Source organism: Meriones unguiculatus, chromosome 7 (genome assembly GCF_030254825.1).
Source record: "Meriones unguiculatus strain TT.TT164.6M chromosome 7, Bangor_MerUng_6.1, whole genome shotgun sequence".
Classification (NCBI taxonomy): Eukaryota; Metazoa; Chordata; class Mammalia; order Rodentia; family Muridae; genus Meriones; species Meriones unguiculatus.
In genome coordinates this window covers 5,636,253-5,663,078 of record NC_083355.1, presented here as the reverse complement: position 1 = coordinate 5,663,078, position 26,826 = coordinate 5,636,253, and the positions used below count along the sequence as shown (strand labels likewise).

Sequence of the window (26,826 nt, the reverse complement as noted above, 5' to 3'; positions counted from 1 at the left end):
TATTAGTGTGTGTGTGTGTGTGTGTGTGTGTAAGCTCGGGACGATCCACCTTAGATGTTCTGCTATTGTTGTTTTAATATTTAAAAAATGGCCACTTTAAGCTTTCGAGTTCACTGCCCAGACACTTTAAAAAGATGGATTTGTTTGCATATTAGGAGTGCTTGCCTTCAGGTATGTGCACATGAGTGCCTGGTGCCCTCTGAGAGCAGAAGAAGGTGCCGGATCTGCCAGAGCCGGAGTTCTGGCTGGCACCACGTGTACCTGACACACTTAAACACACTCACTCACTCACCCACCCACCCACTCACTCACTCACTCACCAAACCAACGAAAGAAAGGAGGCTTTAGGAAGTAGTTAATAAATCCGGGGAGTAGCTTCTCCCAGAGATAATAGTGTGATCTACAGGACCTAAGAGAGGAGATGGCGCCTAGAGAGGAAGTCCTGGCCCTGGCCTCCCTTGGCTCAGCTATGTAAATGAGGGGCAGCAGAGATAGCAAATCTCAGTCCTGATTGGCTGGCTGCCGGGCCCTGCCCGTCGGGCCCTGATGGCCAAAGAGAACTTTCCGGAGCCTGTTTTCCTTGGCAGCTGAATCAGGAACGTGCCCAGGCGCCGTGCTTATTCCGGGAATACAGAGCAGAGGCAGGAACCCCGCGAGGCTCCGTTCTGAACCTTCGCCCAAGTCAGCCACTCGGGGACCTTCTTGGAAATTCAGCTTTTCTTTCTTCCCTTTTCAGCCTCTATTTATTATTATTTTTATTTATGTATGTGCACGCATGTCTGCCTGAGTATATGGTAAATGAGTCAGATGAGTGTGGGTGCCCGCAGAGGCCAGACCCCATGGAGCCGGGGTAACGGGCCCGTGAGCCCCTGTGGGTGCTGAGATCTGAGGCTGGATCCCTGGGCACGGTAGGCAGTGCTCTTACCCTCTCCGTGCCTCTGCGGCCCCGTGCTCGGCCTTCCTCCAAGCTGGCGGGCACGTTACAGGGGATTTTGGGTGAGATGTAGGTTAGGCAGTGTGGAGATTATGCAGCACGGAGATTACGCACTGTGCTTCTCTAGTGAGGATGTGTAAGTTATAGGTGTATAAGTTATAGGTGTGAAACGGGGACATCTGATTTCTAGGTCCCATCTGCAGGTATTTGTCGATAGTTTTCTTTTTGTGTTTTCGTGCTAGCATCCATTCCTGTGCGGTTTTGTTGAAATCCGCCTCTCGACACCAGTTACTCCAGGTCACGTGGTTGTTGGTGGCCGCGACTCCTTCAGAGTGGCTCCCGCACGGCTGCTGCGGTTTTCCTCTTCCCCTGCTGCTCCCTCTCCTCCTCCTCCCTCTCCCCCTCCCACTCCTATTCCTGACTTCTTGGCTTTGATTTCAAAAGGACTAAGTTGGCCATTGACGTGGCTCAGAGCGCTGAGGCTCTCACCTCCCTAGACCTACGTGGTACCGGGAGAAAGCTGGCTCCCCCAGGTTTTCCTCTCATCTCCACACAGGCACACGCGCACACACGTACATACATTGGGGAGGGCACCAAATAAAGCAACATTAAAAAAAAAAAACACCAATTATTTTATTTTATTTTTCGATTTTTCAAGATAGGGGTTCTCTGTGTGGCCCTGGCTGTCCTGGAAGTCAGAGCGATCCACCGGCCTCTGCCTCCACAGTGCTGGGACTAAAGGCGTGCGCCATCACCACCCAGCTCGCTGGTTTCTTTAAAGGACTAATCTTTACTGGCAAGTTTTGACATGGGTTTACGTTACCTCTTCAGACGGCTCAAACGTATTGAATTTAATCCTTGGAGAACAAAGTGGGAGGACAGGAACACACCCACCAGGACTTCACGTTCTGCTAGCACTGGAGCCTCAGAAACAGCTCAGAATTGGCACAGTCAGCTGAAAGAGCATGGCGGCTTCTTCCAGCCCCAGCCCTCAGGTGGGATTTTGTGCAGCACAGAATCTCAGACAGACTAAATAAATACTTCATGGTTTAAATAACTTCCAGGTACTGCAAGCTTGTCTGTGTTGAACTGACAGAGACACGGCTCACTCTGCCACCCTCAACAGCCTAAGGTCGCTTAGACCAGCGGTTCTCAGCCTGTGGGTCATGGCCCCCTGGCAAACCCCTCTCTCCAAAAATATTTACAATATGATTCATAACGGTAGCAAAATCACAGTCATGAAGTAGCAAGGAAAATGATTTTATGGTTGTGGGTCACCACAGCCATGAGGAACTGTATTAAACTGTATTAAAGGGTCATGGTAGTAGGAAGGTTGAGAACCATTGTCTCAGCCTTTTAAGGACCTTTACTCAGGCCAAACTGGGATTCATGGCTTCAACACTGAAAGGAATCTCTGGACTGCTAGTAGAAGAAATCAGAGTTAGACGTTTTATTAAAGATATTTCAGAGACTGGAGAGCTGGCTCAGTCTGCAGAAGGCCTGAGTTCTGCTCCCAGGGCAAGCATCAGGTGGCTCACAAACACGTGTAACTCCTGATCCAGGGGATCTGACGCCCTCTTCTGGTCGCCCCAGGCACTTGCACTCACACGTGCCCTCCACTTCATAAAAAATACCTATTTCAATATAGGCTTGAGCATGAGGGTAAGGAGAAAGACACAGCCAAGAGTGCGAATGGAGCTCCTTTTAAGGGTCCTGGCGGTGACCATCTCAGGATTCTGGAGGCTTTTTGGAATTTCATGGCTCAGTGGACACCTGGGAACCCCACTCTTCTACCTGTTTCCTTCTCTGATAGCTGAGATTACAGGCTTACCTTGAGAGGCTCTGCATGAATGTATAATCTGATAAACTAGCACTGGAAGCCACTAGGGTTATACAACAGCCTTACTATATGTGCGTTCCTGAGAATGGAGCTTCTGGTGAGATTCTCAGAACACTGTAGGATGGAAAGTTGGTAGTGAGGGAACAGCAGCTCCTAATTGTGCTAAAAACCCTTCTTCTATGCCTCAGTAGGATTCTAAGTGGGGGTCACTTTGTTTGTTTGTTTGTTTGAGACAGGACAGCCCTGGCTGTCCTGGAACTCACTCTGTAGACCCGGCTGGCCTCAAACTCACAGAGATCAGCTTGCCTCTGCTTCCCAAATGCTCGGGTTAATGGTGTCCTCCTCCACTGCCAGGCTAAAGGTCTCCTTTTCTCTTCTTACTCAGCCCAGTTTTTCTTCCTTTCCTTTCCTGCTTCAAGGTGATAGATCTAGATACACAAAACCATATGTCTGTAAATTCATGTGCATACATGAATATACACACATATGAATATACACATGAACACAATCATATGAATATACACACATGAAAATATACACACATATAAATACACACATCTAGAATTCTATCCGTCCTCTATCTAAAGCCATAGTTCATGTTGATGTCACCACTCAACACCATAGTTTTCCAGGGAACACAGGGTCCTTTTGCAGGTCCTTAGTCTCAGAGGTAAAAGAACTTAAAAACAGCCATCTGTTTTTAAGGCACACACCCTTAACCCAGCACTCCAGAGGCAGAGGCAGGTGGATCTCTGTGACTTTGAGGCCATCCTGGTCTACAGAGTGAGTTTCAGGAGATCCAGAGATATACAGAAAGACTCTGTCTCAAGGCAGAAAACAAAGGATTAAAAACTGGATTCAGAAGGAAACTGGAAGTACTTTTTACTTATTAGGGTTTAAGTCCTGCTATCTCCACTTTCTTCCCTTTTATATGGTATTTTAATTTATGTTTAAATGGATAGCTTTTTAATTTAAAAATTATTTACTTTTATTTGTGTGCCTGTTTGTATATGCAGCATGTGTGTTCTGCACTCTCAAAGGGCAAAAGAGGCCATTGGATCCCCAGGAGCTGCAGCTACAGGCAGGTGTGAACACCCAGCATGGTGCTAGGGCCTCTGCAAAAGCTGCAAGAGCTCTTAACGGAAGAGCCAGCTCTCCAACCCCGTGTGTAGCATTTTAGGTCTTAAATAGTCCAGCTGTCCAATGCTTCACTGCATGAATCTGTCTGTCTGTCGTCGGTCTATCCATCTATTTACAGATTGATTCACTGTGCAACATAGTTCTGCTCTGTAGCTCAGGCTGGTCTCAAACTCACAAACTCCTGTCTCAGCCTCCCAACTGTTGGGATTACAGACATGCCACATCAGTCCTTATGTTCACACTTTCTCCGTTTAACTTGGTTGTTTGAGACAAGGTCTCACTATGTAGCTCTGCTGGCCTGTAACTTGTTATGTAGACCAGGCTAGCCTCAAGCTTACAGATGCCTGCCTCTGCCTCAGCACCAAGTAAGCAGGATGAGTTCCCTGACTGCCTGGGATTGCCTGGCTACCCCTCTCTGGACTTTCTGTTTCCTGTCTTTCTGTCACTTCATGGCTCAGGACCGCACTGTTTGAATTAGAAAGTCTTCATGGTATGTATGTCTTAGTAGTGGGCAGATTTGGATTTATCTGATAGTTTTCTCTTTTCAGATTCCTGGCTGTTAGTACCTGTTTATTCGTCTATGGTCAATTTAGTGACAATTTGCAATCTAGGAAAAAAAAATAAAACCTATTTCACTGTTTTTACTAGACTTACACTCTGCATGTAAATTAGTGTGTGTGTGGGGGGAGGGGAGACAGACAGATTTATTGTATTGAGTCATCTTTTCCAGGAACAAAAGACAGTTCTTTACTTGATTGGAGGCTGGAGGTGGGAATTGCATCTCCTAGAACCAGAGTTATAGATGTCCGTAACTTCCAGGTGTGTGCTGAGAATCAAACCCAGGCCTTCTGGAAGAGCATCCAGTGCTCTTAAACACTGAGCCATCTCTCCAGGCCCTGGATAGCAGCCACCTTAGTCGGTGGCTACTATTGCATTGGTATTTAGCATGACCAAAGCAACTTGGGAAAGGAAGGGTTTATACTTGGCTTACACTTCCACACACTACTCATCACTGAAGAAGTCGGGACAGGAACTCAAGCAGGGCAGGAACCTGCAGGCAGGAGCTGATGCAGAGGTCATGGAGGGGTGCCGCTGACTGGCTTGCTCCACAGGACTTGCGCAGGCTGCTTTCTAACAGAACCCCAGAACCACCAGCTCAGGGGTAGCCCCACCCCCAATGGGCTGAGTCCTCCCGCATCAATCACTGATTAAGAAATGCCCTGTAGGCTTCCTTGCAGCCCGATCTTAGGGTTTCTTCAGCTGAGGCTCCCTCTTCTCAGATGACTCTAGCTTAGTCGAGCTGACATGAAGCACCAGCACATTACCAGTACCAAACCTATGAGACGTCCGACCACATCATCTTTGCATGCTGCTTTAAGGTTTTCTGATTCCGTTTGTTTGTTTGTGAGACAGGGCTCTCTGTGCAGCCTTGGCTGTCCTAGAACTTGCTCTGTGAGTAGGCTGACCTTGAACTCAGAGATCTGCCTGCCTCTGCCTCTTGAGCTCTGGGACCAAAGGCGTAAGCCACCACCACCTGGCTGGTTTGGGGATTCTTATGGTGCTAATAGCTCTACTTATTACATAAGGTTTATTTTTATGTTTAAGTTAGGTGTCTATGAGTGCCCCTGTGTGGGTATGTGCATGAGGGCACGTGCCGCCAAGTCCAGAAGAAGGCAATGGGGCCCCTGGGACTGGAGCTATAGGCAGTTGTGGGCTGCCTAACGTAAGTGCTGGGATCCAAACCCAGGTCTTCTGGTGGAGCAGTGTGCTCTTATCCCCTGAGCCATCTCAGTGGCGATGATGATGTTTAAGTTTTTTCCCTTTTAGTAATGGGCTGGAACCTGGGAGTTGTACCTATGGGGCAAGCTTGCACCACTAAACCTGTCTTTTCTAATTCTACGGCCTGCTTCCTCCAGAGGGGATCATGTTCTATGAGGTAGGCAGAGTGAAGCCACAAAACGAGGCTCAGCTAGGCAGAGCTGACTTGGGGCCAGCTTGGGATGTGGGCCCGACTTGGGCGAAGGACCTCCCTGCACCCGTGTTGCTTTCTCTCCTGCTCTGACTGAACGTGGACGCTGTGGTGATGGGCCGTGAAGGGCCGACGCAGCAGCTCGCTCTCCAGACCAGGAAGTGTCACCTTCCAGGGTGGTTGCTGCAGCACCCGGCACCAACACTGCCTGCTAGTCCCAGAGCTGTCCAGAACAGGACACAGGGAAAGGGCGCCTCCTGGGCCGGGCACCTTCAGTCAGCCTCCCTGGCCATCGCGGGGCATCCTGTGTGCCCTGCCTGGCCGCATTTCAGGCTGCCCTCACAGCTGCATCACTTTCGGGAACTTCATCCTGCTCAGGCCTCCACCAGCTTCTTGCTTCGGAGTGCTGGGACGGCCCGATTCTGCAGAAGCCCCGACCCTGCCAAGCACTGCAAAGCAGGAGCCGAGATTCCTCTTCCCATCTCCAAGCGGAGCCAATCCGCGCTCGGGCGCCCAGCTGCCGCCCCTGCCGGCGAAAGCCGCTACTGCAGTATCTGAGCAATTGTAGGCCCTTGGTACCTTTCTGGGCATTGTTTTCAACACTTAGTGTTTTGTTTGTTTGTTTGTTTGTTTTTCATCCCAAAGTCCAAAATCCTGAAGACAGAGTTTGAAAAGTTAAATAAGGTGAACTGAGGACGAAGCATGGGATTTGAGCAAGAAGTTACCGGAGCCCGTAGTGATTTTCCAAAGGACTCCAAACCCTGTCACGGCACAGCTGTTCCTTGAGACTGTCGAAGGGCTCGGAGCAGGTCTGCGTCCCGGGAGCTGGGTAGGGGCATTTGAGGAACCCTTACACCCCGGGCCGGGAGGGAGGGAGGGAGGGGCCCCTGAAGCCTGGCCTCTGGTCAGCTCTCCGCTTTGGTACTTTGTGGGCGCTGGTACAGCCAGATGATACCTTCGTCGTGCAGCTGCTTCCAGACCGTTCTCTCCAACTTGAAGTCATGGTTTATGTAAAAGATGAGCTTTTTCCACGTTTTGTCATAGTAGTGATCGGAGAAGCGCTCGTGGCCCTGGGTGATGAAGCCATAGGCACTCACCTGCGTAAAGATTGGAGCAGGAACTGGGCTGCAGTGGCTGTCTCCTGGGGCTTCCTCTCCTGGCAGTCCGTCCCTTTATCCCGGTCCTGTCCCTTGGAGTCTGGATGCAGGTCCCTTGGGAGCACACGCCCAGTCCCTGTCCCCAGCGGAGGTTTGCAGCCTTACCTTGTCACAGAGATGAAGGGCCGTAAGCAGCAGGAGGGCACCCGTGGTGGGGCGGTATATTCTCCAGTGCACAGTGTCCAGCGCCTTTGACCTCAGAAACCTGTCCGGAATACCCAGATCCCCCAACTGTCAGGAGCCAGGGAGGAGAAGGGCCCCGGCCCCTCTGTGGACTCTCCGGCCCCTCTGTGGACTCTCCGGCCCCTCTGTGGACTCTCCGGCCCCTCTGTGGACTCTCCGGCCCCTCTGTGGACTCTCCGGCCCCTCTGTGGACTCTCCGGCCCCTCTGTGGACTCTCCGGCCCCTCTGTGGACTCTCTACCCTCACCTGTTCTTCATGTAGCGGAGAAAGTCTGGGTGGAGCAGCAAGTATCTATTCAAGTCCAGGGCGTCCCGAAAGGCTTCCTGGGGCCTGTGCCTGTGGCCAGAGATGGATCCCTCAGGCCCCGTTTTCTTCCGGGGCCTTCTGGGGGCCACGTCAGGGTCATGGCATGACCGCTGTCCCTACTCCAGGCGGCACAGAGGCAGACCCACCTTTCTAACCCTCTTGAAATCAGCCACTCACTGCTCAGTCTGGCCTGGGCTTCGGGGGCAGGAGGAGGGAAGTGGGTACCTGAACCAGGAGAGTTTGGTTTTTGCCATGGTCTGATTCAGAAACATCGCTTCCAGCCACTCGTAGTCCCGCGTGCCTTCCAGGAAGTGCAGGTATCGGACGTCCTGCAGACAAGAACAGCAAGCGGTCCAGGAGTTCTGGCGAGGAGGCCGGGCTGGGAGACCGGCTCTGACGCCTGACTGCCCATTGGCGCTCCCGCGGCCTGGGGGGCTGTTCCCGCTGCTCTAGCCCCCCCAATGGACAGAGCTGGTGATGACCCAGGTTCCATCCACACAGACGGCGCTCACGTCTCTCCCCTGTGACTCCCGCTTCCAGAGGCTAAGTGGCCAGGCCTGGTCCTCTGGTCTCACCTTCCCCAGAGGCACGTGCTGGAAACCTTGACGACCCAATGTGAGGATAGACTGGACCAGGGAGAAGGCAGTGAAGCCGTAGAAGGATGTCCGGGTCCCCACATCCCGTTCATATCCTTTAGTAACCGCTCCGCTCAGTCTGTGTAGAAAGATCAAACTAGCTGTGGATGGAGGAAAACGTGTGGAAGCGGGTAGGAGAGGACAAAGCGGGAGGCGCAGGAGCTGTCGACACACCCCATCACCCACGCCTACGGGCGAGGGGCTGGAGAGGGAGAGCATACCGGAAAACGTAGTCGTGGCTGTCGATGTCCTGGCCCACGCGTGAGTCATTCAGGATGCCCCCGTTGCCCACCACGGCACAGGTTATGCACCTGGGCTTCCCGGGGTCGAGGCTGGCCAGGAGCAGCTGCTGATGGGGTACCCGCGGGAATCGGCTCACGACCTTCTGGACCACTGGAACAAAGCAGGGCTCCAGTCAGAGCCCCAGGAGGAGGCAAACTCAAGGCAGGAAGCCGGCGGCCGCCCTCCGCCCCAAGGGAGGACTCACAGGACTGGTTGAGCTCCATGAAGCCGAAGGGTGGCCCGAAGTGCTCTAGGCGGTCCCACTCACTCTGGCTGAAGTGTTCCGAGTCCAGGAAGAGAGTGATGTTGGGCAGAAAGATATTCTGTAGCCATGGTGACTTGGAGGCCCTGACTTTCAAAGAGTCAGGGCATGTCTGTGTGCAGGAGGACACAGGAAGTCAGGCAAGGGAATGGCCCAGCAGAGCCACCAGCCAGGGGCTGGGCTGGGCATTGCATTTTGAAAGCTCCTGCCCCTAATCTGTCTTTCACCCTGGGGCCCAGGGTCTAACTCTCCACTGCCTACCTCGGTCCCAGGAAACGGGCCCCCTCAGCTCCCTAGGCACAGGTGGTGTGTCTGCTGGACTGTTGGGACTAGGATCCTGTTTTTTAATACTGCCCTCCCAGCAGGGGTGAGAAAGATTAGGAGGCAGCATGGGGTCGAGTGCTTGCAGATTTGCCTGAGCCCGGAAGAGAGTGAAGGTTCTAGTGTGGGCTTCCCAAGGACGGCAGTGTCCCTGGGAGTCGGCGGCTGAGCACAAGGTTGTGTCTTCTTGCCTGTTAGTCCCACAACCACAGAATAAAGATTCATGTCCCACACCCAGAGCCAGTCACTCCTCTCTCTCCACAGATTGCCGATCCCCCCACCCCCAGGCTGTCTTCAGGGTTCCCAGGCAAACCCTTTCTCACCCACACCCTTCTGACTTGTCCAGACCTTGATTCTGGACCTGTTTTCTCCTCCCCGACTTTGCTGTCATAGGAAGGAAGAATGGGCCAATAGCAGCGTCAGGCTGAGCACAGAGTGGAGCAAGGTAGAGACTGAAAGCAGAGCCTGGAGGGAGGGGCTGCTTGGGGCTCGGGTGGGGTGTGGAATCATGAGGAAGTGAGGTCCACACTCACCGTCTGCAGGTCTCCCCCATCCGAGCTATATTCTTCCTCAAAATCCCACCGAGGCTCAGACTTGAAGTCAGAGGCCTTCAGCCTTTGGCTTCTTTTTGTGGTGGGGTGTGGAAAAGAAGCACGGGAAGGGGGGGCCTGGGCCGCCTTCTCCCTGGCTGGGACAGCTCCTGTGGCCGGTAAAGAAGCACGGGAAGGGGGGGCCTGGGCCACCTTCTCCCTGGCTGGGACAGCTCCTGTGGCTGGTGGTCTCTTTCTCAGCCCTGTTGGCAGCGCTCCTGTAACTGTCGCTCTTTTGCTGCTCCGTTCTGGAGCAAGCATCTTTGCTGTAGGCTCCGACTTGCTCTGATGCTCCCTTGATGCTGTCCTCATGGTCTCCCTCTTTGCCTCTCCCGATCTGGCTGCCTCTCTGTCCTGACTCTGCAGGCCCAGCCCCTCTCTCCTGACCGAGGTAGTCCCCTTCTCTTGAATGCCGGGTAGTAGTGCCATGATGGGTTGGTGGTGTGCGGCCTTTGGTACCATCTCCTGGGAACGTTTTTCGTTGATCTTTATAGACTGATACCTGAAGACAGAGAACTCTTGATGAAGGCTGGACGGTTTACAAACCGGCCAGATTTGTCACCAGTGGGCTGGGGAGATGGCTCCGTGGATGATAGCGCTTACTCTGCAAACGTGAGCACCTCACGTTTGACTCCTAAGCACGCATGTTAGAGAAACAAAAACACAGCAACACATACAGGCAGACGCACCTGCGGCCCCACCGCTGCCAACCTTTAGCTTCTTTTTCGCTCTCTGCCTCACTTTTTGAGACAGAGTTTCTTACTGAAGCTGAGGCTCACTGACTTGGCGAGACTGTGCGGCCAACCAAGCCCCAGGGATCCTCTGCCTCTCAGCTTCGGGTTACAGGCTGGTGCCTGTGGGTGCTGGGACCTGAATTCACGTCCTCATGTTTGCGCAGCAGTCACTTTACCAACTGAGCCATCTCCCCAGCCTGTTTTTCTACTTTTATGTGAGTCTGTTGAAGGCATCTATGATGGTTTGAATGAGAATGGCCCTTCTAGGCTCGGTCCCTATTTGGTGGAACTGTTTGGGAAGGATTAGGAGGTGTGGCCTTCTAGGAGGTTTGTCCCTGGGGGTGGGTCTTGAGATTTCAAAAGCCCAAGGCTGTCTCTCTGCCTGTAGATCAGGCTCTCCCCACCACATCTGCCTGCCTGCCACCATGCTCCCTGCCATGATGGTAACTGACTAGCCCTCTGAAGCTATAAGCAAACCCCAATTCAATGTTTGCTTCTATAACTGGTCTGGGTCATGGTGTCTCTTCACAGCAATAGAAGACAAATCAAAATTGCACCCTTCCATTATGTAGCTGCTATCGGGCATCCTGTGAGACCTGTTCCCTGACTAGGCTTCTCTAGTCCTGTCTGTTCCCTCCGTTGTTTCCCTCAGCTATGTTCAAGAGACTTGCCGAGGCTGCATGAAGGAAAAAAGGAAGGACATGAAGTGGACAGACAGATCTGGACGTCTGAGCACTTCCCCTCATCTGCTCATGGGACCGGAGGCTCCTTAACCTGTCTGACTCCTGGTTTATCTTACTTATGAGGTGGCCTGCTGCTTTCAATGTCTGAGCAAAGGCCCCCTGGAATTATTCCCCAATGCTGTGCAGAGCATGGGTGCAGACCACAAACTTGGGCTTCAGGAGGTGAAGGCACTGACTGTCAAGCCGACGATCTGAGTTGACTCTCCAGGACCCCTGGGTGGGAGAAGAGAACCAACCAAGCTGCACTCTGACTTCCACATACGCCATTACATTTGTGCCCCTTCTCCCAAAAGAAATCAGTAAACTGGCCAAGAGTGGGGATGCACAACGTTTTAACCCCAGTACACAGCGTTAACCCCAGTACTCAGGAGGCAGACACAGTTGGATCTCCATGACTTCTAGCCTATCCTAGTCCGCAGAGTGAGTTCCAGGACATAGCAAGGCTACACAGAGAAGCCCTTCCTCAAAGTCAATACATGAAAGCTAGATCGCCCTCCCAGCAGTTGAAAGCTCTTGCAGAGAACCCGGGCTCCGTTCCAGCTCTCATATAACCAGCCACAAACAGCAACTGTTCCAGGGCATCCAACACCCTTTTCTGGCTTCAACAGCAGTAGGCACACAGGTGGTACACTTATATACCGGCAGGCAATACAGTCATACTCATAAAAAAATCAAATATATGTAAGTAAAAAATAAATAAGTAAAATGAATGTAATAAAATTTTGGAATTAATTTTTAACAAGTCTTAGTTCTCTTCCCTCTCCCACTCATGCTGTTTTGTTTTGTTTGAGACAGGAAGCCATGCAACCCAGGCTGGCCTCTAACTCCCTCTGCGGCAGAGGGGTCTCCTTCAGGTCCTCATTTTCCTGCCTCCACCTCTCGAGTTCTGGGATTACAGGCCATGCCACTAGATCCAGCCAGGAAGCGGACTTGACCAAAAGTGATTGAGCTATGTACAGAGGACGCAGTCAGCTCGAAGGCATCAACGGGTCCCCGGGGTCACCTGCCATGCACTGGGGACCCACCTGGGGAAGAACTCAGAGCACATTGTCTTCCTGGTGGAACTTAACCAAGCTTTGCATGCTCTGCTCCACTCTCCCTGTGTCTTCTGTCCTCTGTCTCCTGGACTGTTCTGTGAGTGACTGCGTGTGTCCGTCCCTAACAAAGGGCTTCGTCTGTCTTTATTGAACAGCACAGAAAGCGTCACACAGGGAAGAAACGGGATACCTTACAGAAACCTTTAACAGAGTCTTACAAGGGACATCTATAACTCTGGTTCCAGGAGATGCAATTCCCACCTCCAGCCTCCAATCAAGTAAAGAACTGTCTTTTGTTCCTGGAAAAGATGACTCAATACAATAAATCTGTCTGTCTCCCCTCCCCGCCCCACACACACTAATTTACATGCAGAGTGTAAGTCTAGTAAAAACAGTGAAATAGGTTTTTTTTTTTCCTAGATTGCAAATTGTCACTAAATTGACCATAGACGAATAAACAGGTACTAACAGCCAGGAATCTGAAAAAAGAAAACTATCAGATAAATCCAAATCTGCCCACTACTAAGACATACATACCATGAAGACTTTCTAATTCAAACAGTGCGGTCCTGAGCCATGAAGTGACAGAAAGACAGGAAACAGAAAGTCCAGAGAGAGGTAGCCAGGTAATCCCAGGCAGCCAGGGAACTCACCCTGCTTACTTGGTGCTGAGGCAGAGGCAGGCATAGTGAGACCTTGTCTCAAACAACCAAGTTAAACGGAGAAAGTGTGAACATAAGGACTGATGTGGCATGTCTGTAATCCCAACAGTTGGGAGGCTGAGGCAGGAGTTTGTGAGTTTGAGACCAGCCTGAGCTACAGAGCAGAACTATGTTGCACAGTGAATCAATCTGTAAATAGATAGATGGATAGACCGACGACAGACAGACAGATTCATGCAGTGAAGCATTGGACAGCTGGACTATTTAAGACCTAAAATGCTACACACGGGGTTGGAGAGCTGGCTCTTCCGTTAAGAGCTCTTGCAGCTTTTGCAGAGGCCCTAGCACCATGCTGGGTGTTCACACCTGCCTGTAGCTGCAGCTCCTGGGGATCCAATGGCCTCTTTTGCCCTTTGAGAGTGCAGAACACACATGCTGCATATACAAACAGGCACACAAATATACACACAAATAAAAGTAAATAATTTTTAAATTTAAAAACTATCCATTTAAAAATAAAGTAAAATGAAAGGGAAGAAGGCAGAAATAGCAGGACTTAAACCCTAATAAGTAAAATGTTTCTCTAGTTTCCTTCTGAATCTAATTAAAAAATATATATATATATTTATATGAGAGCTTTATCTGCATGTACACATGTACAACAGAACAGAGCATCAGATCCCATTATAGATGGTTGTGAGCTGCCATGTGGTTGCTAGGAATTGAACTCAGGTCCTCTGGAAGAACAGCCAGTGCTCTTAACCGCTGAGCCATCTTTCCAGCCCTTGAATCTAGTTTTAAATTCATTGGGGTTTTTTTGTTTTTTTGTTTGTTTTGTTTTTGTTTTTGTTTTTTGCTTCCTAGACACAGAGTCTGTATATCTCTGGATCTCCTGAAACTCCCTCTGTAGACCAGAATGGCCTCAAAGTCACAGAGATCCACCTGCCTCTGCCTCTGGAGTGCTGGGTTAAGGGTGTGTGCCTTAAAAACAGATGGCTGTTTTTAAGTTCTTTTACCTCTGAGACTAAGAACCTGCAAAAGAGACCCTGCCTGCATCAGACCCAACCTCCAGTATTACAAGTGTCATTCTTTTTTTTTTTTTCAGATTTATTTATTATGTATATACCGTTCTGCCTGCATGTACACCTGCACGCCAGAAGAGGGCACTAGACCTCACTATAGATGGTTGTGAGCCACCTTGTGGTTGCTGGGAATTGAACTCAGGACCTCTGGAAAGAGCAGTCAGTGCTCTTAACCTCTGAGCCATCTCCCCAGCCCACAAGTGTCATTCTTTATCAAGCAATATCCAAGTGTTGTGTTCAACGTTTATGACACACATTCATTTTGTGAGATTGCTTCCAACCTCTGCTTTTATTGCTTTCAGCCAATGATGCATACGTGTTGTTCCCTGGGCCAGGGGCTCCGATGAAGCACATCATTTAGGATTAGAGTTACACAGTAACTCAGGTTGTAAAAGTTGGTTGTATGGGAAACTGTCACAGTGCTCTAGTAAAGGCAGGCTAAACAGGCTGGGTACGCAGCAGGATAACAGTTTGAAGTCTCACCTGATCTCAAGGCGTATGGTTAACTCTGGCTCTGAGTTCTGGGGGAAGTTCCAGTCTCTTAGATGTAAGAGACATTTCCGTAATATTGCCACAAGAGAAAGGTGTCGCTCGCTCAGCGTTCACTAAATGTTGGTTCCATGTGGCGTGTGTGTTCTAAGCACTGCCAGTTTGTTTTCATTTAATCATGGGGGAAAACAATCCTGGGGTCCCAGGCCCCAGGGTTGCCGGGGTCTCCCCAACAGCTGAACAGTTGTAATGAGAGGGTTGTCTGGGTCCAGACACCTCAGGGACAACTTCTCCACCTTGCTGGCGGGATTAAACTAAGTTCACGTTCCCAGGCCCAGGAACCAGCTCCTATCCTGATTGGTGGAAATAACCTGGCACAGATGTTTACGGCTTCATCCTTTAAATGGACTGTACAACGTCCCTTTCGGGTCGCAGGTCAGCTCCTGAGTCTGTTCTTCCGACCTGATGGATCATCTGCATTGCTCTGGGGTTTGAGTTATGCCGCATCCAAGCGGAGCCCTAACATGCGCTGTGGGTGTCAAGAATCCAGATTTTAATAAACTCAGAAACTGGACCTGCACAGTTGGGGGTCTTCGCTGTTAGAGGCAGAAGAAATGCAGGCTGTGAAGCGGGCAGAGAATCTCTGTTAACCTTTCCTCCGGGTCGGCCTTCCCCAGTGCGGGAGGGAGGCCAGCTTTTGGTTACATTGTATGTCCTGCTTCCTAAACTAGGGTTTGGGGAGGCGATTTGTTCTGGTTTTCCAGGGAGGGTATTGTTTGTTCTGACCTTAAAACAGAATAAAGACCTAACTTGTCTTAAGGTTTCTAAGCAGATGGCCTGATAGGAGTGGGGACCCTCGCTGCTTTTCCTGGGTCCTTCTTAATGCATTTGTGTGTGTGTGTGTGTGTATGACTGTTTTAGATTTATTTTTAAATTATGTAATGTCAGTATGTGTATATGTGCACATGAATTCAGGTTCTCACAGAAGTTAAAGCCCCATGTGAGCACCAGAAATCAAACCCAGATCCACTTCGAGACCAACATTCATTCTTAACTGATGAGTCATCTCCCTAGTACGCATATTCATAAGGAGACATACATAAGTATATATTTGTAGATATACATATGCATGCTTTTAAAAAAATGAGGACAGGCTGGCCTCAGACTCACTGTGTAGCCCAGGATGACTCTGAACTCTGATCATCCCGCCTCCATCTCCCAAAAGCTGGGGTGACACGCCCGCACCACTAGGCACAATTTGTGGGGTGCTGGGAATCAGACCCGGGGCTTCACAAATGCTAGGCAAGCACCCTGCCAACTGAGCGACATTGCCCAGCCAGAGGGAGTGGGTCTCCTAGGTCAGAGAGCACACAGTGTGGACATAAGGAGCCCCTCTCTGGAACCTGCCTGCAGACAAGGGCAGCTCAGCGACGCTCGGCAGTCCCCCAGTTACTTGGTGACTCCTTCAAACGCTGTAGGAAGCAATGACCCAGGCTCTGACAAAGTTATTCCCTCTAAGTAAATATACCTATAATTACTAGCTGTGTGTGTGGGTGTATATATGGGTGTTTCCTTATTCTCACGCACAGAATTCAAAGGAGGTTTATTTTAGCAAGTTTTCAGATGCTGGCTGCTCTGCATGTTTAGAGTTCAAGGGGCACTGGCCTTGCACGTGGGCAGGGCTGGCCTTGAGCAGAGGATTTTTCTATAAAGCGAGGATTTTTCTATAAAGCTTCTAGCTCAGAGGGACAGAGCAAAGTCCGTACAGAGAATCCCCTGGCAAAAGCCACAATTTAATTACATGATTCTGGTCGATATGGGGGATGAAGATCCAAGATATTGTGCTCCAAAATAAAGGTTGGGAGTGGGAAGATGGCTCAGTTGGTAATGCTTGCTGCTTAAGCATGAGGACGTGGGTTCAAGCCTCAGCAACTGCAAGAAAGCTTGTTATCCTGAGAGGCAGAGGCTGCAGGATCCCTGCATCACTGGTGCCTCATGCTTCCTTCCTTGGGACACACACCCACTGACTGGCCTTATATAGAAAATGCTGATAGGGGTAGGGGTGGGGAATCCTCATTAACATGGACTCCATGTTCTTTTTAATAAAAGTAATGATTAGAGTTGGAGAGATGGCTCAGCAGGTAAGAATACTGGCTGCTCCTCCGGAGGTCCAGAGTTCAAGTCCCAGCACTCACATGGCCATTCACAACTGTCTGTAACAGCAATTCCAGGGGACCTGGTACCCTCACACAGACATACATGCAGGCAAAACACCAATGCACATAAAATAAGTAAACCTTTGAAAAAATAAAAGTAGAGTCAGGCGTGGTGGAGCAGACCTGTAGTCCCAGCACTCAGGAGGCAGAGGCAGGTGGATCTCTAGGAGTTCCAGGCCAGCCTGGTCTACAAAGTGAGTCCAGGACACCCAGGGCTACACAGAGAAACCCTGTCTCATAAAACAACAAATAAATAAAAATAATAATTATGTCACAACTACCCCTTCTTTATTCTTAACCACACATCACCAAGTAGAACCTAGAGGCAAAGAAAGGATTAAAAAAAAAATAAGAGTAAATAGAAAGGATAAAAAATAGATCCAGTGCCACTTGCCAACAAAGCCACTGGGAGAGATGGTTGTTCTGTTAAAGGTAAGAACTCAGGGCTCCCGTGGTTCCCGCACAGAGTATAAAGGCCCACGGGAACGTCACCTTCTGTGTCTACAGTGAGCGGCCAGCGGCACAGCCCAGCCTCTCCTGGAGCCCTGACTGCCCTCACCATCACCCCGGCCTCTCCTGGGGTGTGTCTGGCCAAGGTCTGTGTGTCGTGGCCCAGCTGGACGCCCCAGTTGTCTTGTGCACTGCTGCGACCCCTCCTCGCCCTCAGCGCTCCTCACCCTTGGCCCCTCTTGTGTCTTTCCTCATCTTCCTGACTTATCCTTGACTTTGAGTATTTCTTGCCTCCGGCACCTACATCATCAGCCTGTAGCATCCAAATCCCTTGTGACCTGCGTGTCCAGAGTCCCTGGCTGTTCAGTGGGTTCCCTCAGACTTCCTCAGGATCGGATGTTCAGGCTCCAGAGCTGTTTTCCTTGGGAGATCCTGGCAGTGTTTGGGTGACTTTATCTGTGATGATTCAATGACTTAACTAACTCTGTCTATCTATCTATTTATCTGGGTTTTTTTCTTTCTTTTTTTTTTTTTTTTTAAGATTTATTTATTATGTATACAGTGTTCTGCCTGCATCTACACCTGCATGCCAGCAGAGGCCACCAGATCCCAGTATAGATGGTTGTGAGCCACCATATGGTTGCTGGGAATTGAACTCAGGACCTTTGGAAGAGCAGCCAGTGCTCTTAACCCCCTGAGCCATCTCTCCAGCCCTCATCTGTTTATTTCTTTACTCACTTATTTATTTCACAAGCTGTTCAACAAATGGTGCTAAAGGCAGGGAAAGGGTGCTAAAGCCAGCCCTCCACAAGCTAGGTAAGAGGACTGGGAGTCTGAGGCTAGCGTGGGCGACAGAGTGGGACTCTGTCTCAAACAAGTCACTAGTGCTGAGAGAACTGGACATTTGTAGGCAGAAGAATAAAAGTTGGTCCCCTATCTCTCCCCATATACAAAAGTCAACCCCAAATGGAACAAAGATCCAATAGCAAAACTTGAAACCATGAGCAACTGGAGAAAACCCAGGAAAACATCCCGGGACCCTGGGGTGAAAGGCGATTTTTTGCATCAGATGCCGAGACCAAGCAGCCCCCAAAGCAAAATAAAAACCAGGTCCAGCGGTGGACTGCTGTGATCTGAGAGTGAAGGGACATTGGTGGGAGCCTGCAACACATCGCTCAACTCTCCACCCAACGAGGAGTTGGTACCCTGGGCATACAAGGAGCTCAGACAGCTTCACAGCAGTAAACCAAACAATCACATTTTAAAGTGGCCTGTGTGGTCTTGCCATACAAGCCTGACAATCTGAATCCTCTCCTCAGACACCAGATGGTGAAAGACAGAGAGCCTGTCCCTGCAAGATGTCCCCTGACGTCCACAGATTTCCCTGCTCTCTCACGCAAAATAAATTAAAAAATTAATGTATATATATAATAAATATATATATAATATATATTTAAATTTTATGTGTATGAGTGTTTACACTGCATGTGTGTGCACCGTTGTGAGCCTGATGCTCAAGGAGGTCAGAAGAGGGCGCCAGATCTGCTCACACTGGAGTGAGAGGTGGTTGTGAGCCAGCATGTGGGTGCTGGGACCCCCACAAGGGTCCTCTAGAAGAACAAGTGCTCTTAACCACTGAGCCAGCCCTCTGGCCCCAGGAAAAAACACAGGCACAGGCAGAGAGAATGGTTTAAAGTAAAATCGAGAGTCGGGACTAGCCACATTGATTGAATCTTTTTCTGCTTTTTCACCGTCACTTTTTTGTTTTATTTCCTTTTGGTTTGATTTGTTTTTTGTTTGTTTTGTTTTGAGACAGGGTCTCACTATGTTGCTCTGGCTCTCCCGGCGCTCACTCTGTGGACCAGGCTGGCCTAAACTCAGAGACCCGAGGGCTGGGATTACAGGCGTGCACCACCTTACCAGGCTCACTATTGTTTTTGAATTGGTCTGTTGAGAACAGGTAGGTGGTGGCTTTTAGGGCTGCCAGGCCTGGCTCTGTCCCTAGCTCTGGTCCCATTGTCTCCTACTCACAGCTATTTTCAACTTGTTTGACTGGTTAATCTCGAATCTGAGAAAACCCTGGGTAAGTGGACCTCGGAGCTCCCTGGGATAGAAAGCCCTATGGAGTCTGGCTCAACCCTGCCCCCGCCCGGGTCTCACGTCAGTCCCAACCGTCGGAAGCTCCAGCTCATGTGTTAATGCCGGCCTCACCCATTCCAGACCTCAGCACTGAGGAAGCTAAGTCAGGAAGATGAGGAGTTCCAGGCCAGCCTGGACTACACAATGAGTTCCAGGCCATCCTGGGCTATGTTCAGATCTGCTTTCAAACAAACAAACAGCACATTGAAGCCATTCCACCCTAATGTACTAATTTGGGCTGGCTCGGCCAGTAAAGGCGCTGACCACCCAAACTGACAAGCTGAGTTTGCTCCCTGGGACCCACAGCATAGGAGAGAACCAAGCCCTTCAAGATGTCCCCTGACCTCTGACCTCTGACCTCCCCATATGCACCATGTGTGCATCCGCCACCCAAGTGAGGTGGGTCTGAACAGGCCATGGCACAGGCACAACGGTAGTCTCTATAGAACCTTCAAAGTCAGTGGCTTAACACCAGCTGCCCCTTCCTTGATGCGGCACTGCCTCAGCCATGGAACCCCTGACAGCATCCCGGGGTGGAGCAGAGGTAGGAGGCTCTCCGGGATTAAATTCTGCAGCCTGCTGGATCAGCAGCCCAAGCTCTGAAATCAGAGGGTTGGAGAAAATCTGCTGGTGTCTTGGCTGGAGAAAAGGCTCAGCAGTGAGGAGCACATTCTGGAAAAGCAGAAGACTGGCACCAGCTTCCCCGGAAGCCGATTGAATCAGAGGTGGTTGTCAGCCACCGTGTGGGCACTGGGAATTGAACCTGGGTCCTCTGGAAGAGTGGCCAGTGCTCTTAAACACGGACCCGTCCCTCCAGCCCCAAAGATCTTGGTCCAGGTTCGCTCAGTCTCCCAAGGGTCTCTGAGAGGACGCTGGCTTGTTGCTTCCTTAGACTGCAATGTCCCCAGTCAACACGCAAACCCTGTTGTCTCCGTGATGTCCCAGCACTCCTCCTACTCGCTGGAACTACCCCACTTTCTTCTGCGATGACCAACCAGCTTGACCTCATCACTAATAATAGCAAATTACTAATAAACACACGAATATTTCCCATTTTTTTTAGCTCTCTTCTGTTAGACTCTACAGCTCTCGAGCGCTCACCAAAGGAGGGAGACTAAGAACGGCACCCGAGGCCCAAATCCCGTTTGTTTAGCAGCGTCCAGGTTGGGCAGGGCCAGCTTTGACCTTTACAGATATCACATCCGTCTTCGTTGGAAAAGGTATGCAAACATCAGTCTTGCACTGTCGTAAAGGTCAAAGTCGCACACAGTTCCGAGTGATGTGTCATCAAAGAGGACATCACCACCTTCACGGTGACCTCCTAAAGCAACGTAAACCCTTCGCAGCTCTCTTTCATCGTTTTACCACTTGTTAAACTATGTGTGTGTGTGTCAGGTAGGTGCATGTGTGGAGACCAGAGGTCAGCCTCTGGTATCTCGCTTAGAAACCTTCTTCTTTGCTTTTTGAGACAGGGTCTCTCATTGGCTTACAGCTTCCTAAGTGGGCTTGGCTGGCCCTTGGCCTGCAGGCATCCCTCTGCCTCTGCCTCCCCAGCACTGGGATGGTGAGCTCTCACCACTGCACCTGGGTTTCACGCTGGGAATCACACTCAGCTCCTCACACGTGCGAGGCATGACTGAGCCTTCTCCCCAGTCCCTTATATGGTTTTCTTTTCTACGATGCGGTGACAGCTGGCCTTGAACCTCCCTGGTGCTTGAGGTCATAGGTGTGCTGCAAGCCACTTGCCTGCTGCTACCTGGTTTTTTGTCGTCTTGTTTTGTTTTACTGATTTTTTTTATTATTTTAATATTAATTACAGTTTATTTATTTTGTATCCTAGCTGTAGTCCCCTCCTTCTTTCCCTCCCAATTCCACCCTCCCTCCCTCATCTCCTCCCTGTCCCTCTCTAAGTCCTCCTCCCTTTCCATCTGGCCTTAGCTTATCAGGTCTCTTCAGGACTGGTTGCAATGTCCTCCTCTGTGGCCTAGCCAGGCTGCGCCTCCCTTGGCAGGGGGTGGGGGGAAAGGAGGTCAAAGAGCCAGCCACTGAGCTCATGTCAGAGACAGTCCCTATTTTACTGATTTTTGCTGCTGCCCTTCTTCTGCCCCTCAGCCTCTGCGGTTAGGAAACCCTCAGGGAATCCTCCTCAAGTTCCTGCCTCCCACTGCTTCTGGCAACATCAGTGTCCACAGTCACTTTCCTGGGACTGTGTGTTCCTCTTCTTGACCCTGATGAGGGAGGTGGGAAATTCCTGTTCCACAGCTGCCTGGGCCATGAAGACCTGGGACAGGACAGAGTGGCCCTGTTGTCTTCCCAGTGTGCTACACAATGAGCGGCTCGTTGACATGAGTCTCTAGACCAGCAATGGGCACCAGTCTAGTCACCACTCTCAGGAGCATGTGGCCTCGGCTGGGTATGGTGGCCTGGAGCCATTCTCCAGCAGGCCCCACCTACCAGAGCTCCTCCAGCAGCCCTGGAGCCCTCCCTCCTCCTCATGTTCTGGGGATGACTCCCACACTGTGACAGCCATTGTGTCTACAGGATGCATACTTGAGAACTGATCAATCAAATGACGTAATAAATAAATCAATTAATTGATCAATCACAAAGGGCTAAAAAATAGCTGTATGAGCCTCTAAGCTCTAATCCTGGTTCTTTGGAAGCAGAGGCAGGCAGTTCTCTGTGAGTCTGAGGCTAGTCTGGTCTACATAGCAAGTTCCAGGACAGCCAGGGTTACACAGACAGACTTTGTCTCAAACAAAGAGTCCCAGCAGCCACAGACACGTCTTCATACTTTAAGAAGGAACCCCATTTGGAATAGGGGTTAAACAAGGGTTAAGTTCCCAAGACTTCCCTAGGTAACATCCTGCTTGGCAAGGTGAGACATGAAGCCCAGGCCAGTCACCCCACCACAGTTACATAACCAGGATAAGTGTACCACAAAGACTGGTCTCTGTCATATTTGTTTTCATTGACACAGAGGCCATTTAGATTATAATTTATCCTTCTCGGGTCTCTGATCACATTGACAGCTAAGCTAACTATAGCTCTGTCAGTTAGGCAACGGCAGGCCTATTATTTCATTAATTAGTTTATTCATTAATTAATGCTACTGGGTCTCTTGTTAAGAAAAGGCAAACAGGTTTACCTTTCTCACAGGCTTCATGTTAAAGGATAAGCTGGTTTCAGATGTAACTTTACTAAAAGAACATACTTTATGAGGACCATTCTCATTAATAACCACTTATGTCTCTGATAACCAATTTTAAAAAATGGTTCAAAGTCCATGCAAGGTCTAAGGATATAAAAACTTAACTAAGTTCTAAGAATCTAAAAAATAATTTAAAATCTATAGGAATAGGAATATTTCAGAGTTCTTTCCCCTTCTGCGCTGTTATTTCCCTGAGATTTTGGGAGTTCAAGATCTGATGGAAAACTGACAGCTAATTATTAGTCACAAGCCCAGGATGTTGGGGTTTCTTTGGTTGTCTTCTAGATGTGACTTGAAGATGCATCTCATCAGGCTTTTCATCTCTGTCCAATCTATATACCTTGCTCTCTGGAAAAAAAAAAAATGCCTTTTTATAGCTTTTGTTTGGGACTCGAAGGCATGAATTTATTCCTGTTGCTTTACAGACACCTGCTAACTCCTTTTCTACAGTTTGAATTTCAATACAATGGTAATGCTTATATAGCTCCTGTGTAAACTACAAGTTTGTTTAAGCTTTAGGGCATCAAAGAGGTCATAAGACTTGGATCCCCCTGTCACAGATCAAATATTATAGATCAGATAAGCACAACTGAGAATAGACTTTCCCCGTTTTAAAGATTCATCCCTTTTCTCCAGTTACCAAGAAATTTAAACTTCTGTCCCTAGTCTACATTTGTCTCAGTAGCACTTGGCTGGCAAACATCACTCAGGGAGCACTGTGGACTGCAACCTGCTGAAAGCTGACAGAGACCAGTCCAGCAGATGTGATTGATCTCTGTCCCTTCAGCTGGGTCAGCCGATCAGATGCTTCTGGGGAAAAAAAAAAAAAAAAAAAGCCCCATCACCCAGCCTGTGGCAAATGTTTTCAGCTTCCTGGGACCCCTGACAGCCGATGTCCCAGTTTTATTTAGAAGTAGTTAGAGGAATACGTCATCCCTGCCCCCTTGACAGGCTGAAATGCTAAGTCAAAAGTAAATTCCCTTTGGATAAAACTTGTTTTTATGCTTCTGAGACATCTTAGCAAAAATAAAAACAAAACCTATTAGATAGAAAGGAACAAAGGAGGCAGGCCAGAATCTCTTTGCTTGGTCCGCTGCGACCCATCTTGCTCACGGCTTTAGCAAGACCACTGGCCCTCCTTTGCCTCATGCTCCTCGTAGGGCCTTGCATTCTCAATGCTTTAGTTAAATGTATTCAGTCAAGAGTTAACCCGGTTGAGTTCATGGTCCTAAGAACCCAGTACAGTACCCTTTCCTCTGAAGCAGATAATCAAGGATTTGAAAAATGTACAAAGACAAGTGGGGAACGTAAGAAGGAACCAAACTGAAGCCATTTTGAACCAAACTCAATTTTGAATAGGATCAAATGAAGTTTAAGTAGCTGACGTCCTGGTTGGCAGAAAGAGACATGCAAGTCTCACCCCACCCCACCCCACCCACACACACAGCTGAATAACCCAACCAATGGAAACAGGATAAGTGTACCACAAAGACGTGCTTCTAAGGAAGCCTCCTATCCCTAAATCATGATTGGTGGGATAACTTGGTACAGATGTTTGTGATATTGGAGCTTAAAAACTAAAATTCTAGCTTATGGGTCACAGTTCAGCTCTAGAGCCTGTTCTGCAGCCCTGAACATCAGTAGCGGCCTGAGCACAACTGATTTTTATCATCTGCTTAAATAACTTACTAAGATGAATGTCTGAAGATGCAGTCAGCTCGTGAGTCTGTGTTGTCCCTGACTGGTCAGTTTTCACTGCCTAATTCTAATAAAGATCTTGCTTTGCTGGACTCCTGTGGCTACTTGGGTTGTTTTGGATTTTCAGATCCTACTAACACCACAAGCAAAAATAAGTATCTTCTAAATGAACTCTCGAAGCTTAGTGAACAAGAGGATGGAGACATGCAGAAGATGTTTTGCATATTTGGGGGGAATGTTGAACCAACTTTTCTTTCCCCCAAGACACAATCTAATGACCACAAAGGAAAGGCAGACAGCTAAAAAGTGTTCCTAAGCCAACATGTGGACCATACTTGTAATCCCAGAACTTGGGAGGTAGAGGCAGGAGGATCAGAAATTCAAAGTCCTCCTCAGCTACATAACCTACAGGCACCCAGCTCTGGTTACGGGATGGAAATGCCTGGGTTTGAATCCCAGCCCTGTGACAGCGCATTGAGTCACTCAGTTTAGCCATCTGTCTTCCTCCTGCTGAGCAGTGAGAAACTGCCCTGAAGGATCAGAACGGAGCCCGGAGCCCAGAGCCCGCCGCATAGAGACGCCGCAGAAGGGCCAGCTGCTGTGACTATGTGAAGGCTGTGCCCAAGTAGTCACCTCTCTGCCCTTTTTCCCCATCTCTCTGAGAGAATGAGTGTATTATTTTCAAATGCTAAGAGTAGTGTGAAACAAACAAAAACAAAAAGCTTTTTCATCAGTCTGGAGAGAGGGTCTCACTGCTGGAAATGTGCTAAGTATTCTGGGAGGACTCACTTGGGGTACAGATTTCCCAGTTCGCCCCGTTCAGGGCGAGAATGTCTCTGAGGTGCAGGAAACACACAGGCTAAGTCTTTGCTTTGGGTCAGTGAGAATACATGTCAGAGCAAGCCACTGCAGCTGCCCTGTCAGCACCAGCCCGTGGGGCTAACTGTGCTGTGTCTGCCCTCTGCAGACTCAGGCCACGAGTTCCCAGCTCCTGCCTGCCTTTCCTCACAAGACTCCTGGTAACCCAGGCACCTTGAATCACATCTCCATCTCTTCAGAGTTCCGCCACTGGCCTTCCTTCTGGGGGTGGGGATACTCTGTAAGACTCCTGGCCTGAGCACCCCATGGGAACTCAGAGGTGGCTCAGAGCTCCCGGGGCCTCCACTCTTCGAGTGACAGACTTGGCATCTTCTTACCTGGAGGGCTTTGTGCTTGGCTCCTTAATAAAAGAGGACAGAAGGAAGAGCATGGTCAACACAGTCAGAAACAGGACAATTTGACACCGGGGATGCAACGGGCCACAGCAGGTCTTCATGGTGACGGGCTGGTCTCTAAAAGCATGTATGGTAAGAGCCAGTCTCTTCATGTAGCAGACACATAGCTTCCTCGGCCAGGTATGAGAGCCAGGGAGCACTGCCCTGTAGCACTACACTTAAGGAAGGGTGGAGCTGGCATGAATTGAAGGAAGAGAAACTCCTATTCAAACAAGGTTTTGTTTTTTTTTTTTTTTTCCTTCAAGTCTGTGAAGCTGTATTCTAAAGAAGTGTATGAGAACACGTGTCCATCATAAACAGCCTAGGCTTTATCTGGCCACTCCTCCCAGCCTCATCCATGGGAGAAGCGGAGGCATCCACCACACTTGGTGCTCACAGGAGGGACCACACACACAGAAACCATCGATCATCAACTTCCTCAGCAACCCTGAAGTTGTGATGGGAACCTCACCAGCAAACAGCACACCCAAGACTTGCTGTCATCCAGGGACCATCGAAGGAGTCACAAAAAAGTGCCCTATAGAGGGTCAGGGAGAAGGCTCAGGGGTTGAGACACACGCTAGCAGAGGACCCAGGTTCAGCTCCCAGCAGCCATATAGTGGCTCACAGCCGTCCGTAACTCCAGCTCCAGGGGATCTGCTGTCCTCTTATGACCTCCATGCCATCCTGCACGCTCTCAAGCTGACACACTCTCAGGTGCACACGCATAACATATGCATATTACATATATAATGTGTGTATACATACATGTATTTAAAGGTGCTTATGGAACCTGCCCCCACAGGATCTGTAAACAATGGAGGAGACAGCCTCTGTGTCCCTGACTGCTGATGAGGGGTCCAGATCAGTCTGGCCCAGAGGTTGTCTTCTCAGCCTCTGCACAGAACGCTCCCAAAAACCATTCATTCTGTTTGATTTTAAAGAAAGAAAGAGGCAGGAGAGCTAGGGAGATGGTTCAGTGAGCAAAACACTTTCCACACAACTGTGAGGACCTGTGTTTGGGATTCCCAGCACCTGTGCAAAGCCAGTCATGGTAGACCTGTCTGCAAACCCAGGGACTCTGTGGCAGAATGGGAGGTGGAGACAGAAGCTCAGAACCTCACAGGCCAGTCAGCCTGGAATGCACTGGGGAGTGGCCTGTTGCAGACAAGGTGGGAGATGCTAACCAATACGGGAGACTGTCTTCAATCTCTCTTTCTCTCTCTCTCTCTCACACAAACAAACATACACACAGCATATACATACACAGCATAGCACAAACACAAACACACACACGAAATGTAACTTTTGGGTAAAACAGAAGTGACACAGAGAGATAAAATCAGATTTTCAGAAAACAGGAGTATTGTGGGTTGTTGATTAAACAATCTTGCCGACCAGTACAAGCACTTGAGATGCCAAAGCTGTCACTTGGAGGGCAGGTTCTGAGGTTTGAAGGGCACATCGCTCACTCCTCACAGCGTCTGTTTCTC

The 26,826-nt window shown here is 49.6% G+C and overlaps 1 protein-coding gene across 1 annotated transcript; it reads right to left on the bottom strand.

Moving 5' to 3' along the window:
* Window positions 1-1,565: 1,565 nt before the first annotated feature.
* St6galnac1 (ST6 N-acetylgalactosaminide alpha-2,6-sialyltransferase 1) lies at window positions 1,566-25,462 on the bottom strand. Its single transcript, XM_060386337.1, has 9 exons — window positions 25,277-25,462; window positions 9,563-10,121; window positions 8,652-8,820; window positions 8,386-8,557; window positions 8,105-8,243; window positions 7,755-7,858; window positions 7,470-7,559; window positions 7,146-7,245; window positions 1,566-6,980 (listed from the first exon to the last, which is right to left on the bottom strand). The coding sequence occupies exons 1-9, from the start codon at window positions 25,444-25,446 to the stop codon at window positions 6,789-6,791; spliced, it is 1,695 nt and encodes a 564-aa protein (XP_060242320.1). The 5' UTR covers window positions 25,447-25,462; the 3' UTR covers window positions 1,566-6,788.
* Between the last annotated feature and the right edge of the window lie 1,364 nt (window positions 25,463-26,826).

Excerpts from the sequence above, each read along its gene's own strand:
- St6galnac1 (XM_060386337.1), bottom strand. The coding sequence starts at position 25,446 with ATGAAGAGACTGGCTCTTACCATACATGCTTTTAGAGACCAGCCCGTC. Across the intron at positions 8,821-9,562 it reads ATGGGGGAGACCTGCAGACG|ACATGCCCTGACTCTTTGAA; the intron begins GTGAGTGTGGAC and ends TCCTGCACACAG. Across the intron at positions 7,246-7,469 it reads CTCCGCTACATGAAGAACAG|GTTTCTGAGGTCAAAGGCGC; the intron begins GTGAGGGTAGAG and ends TATTCCGGACAG.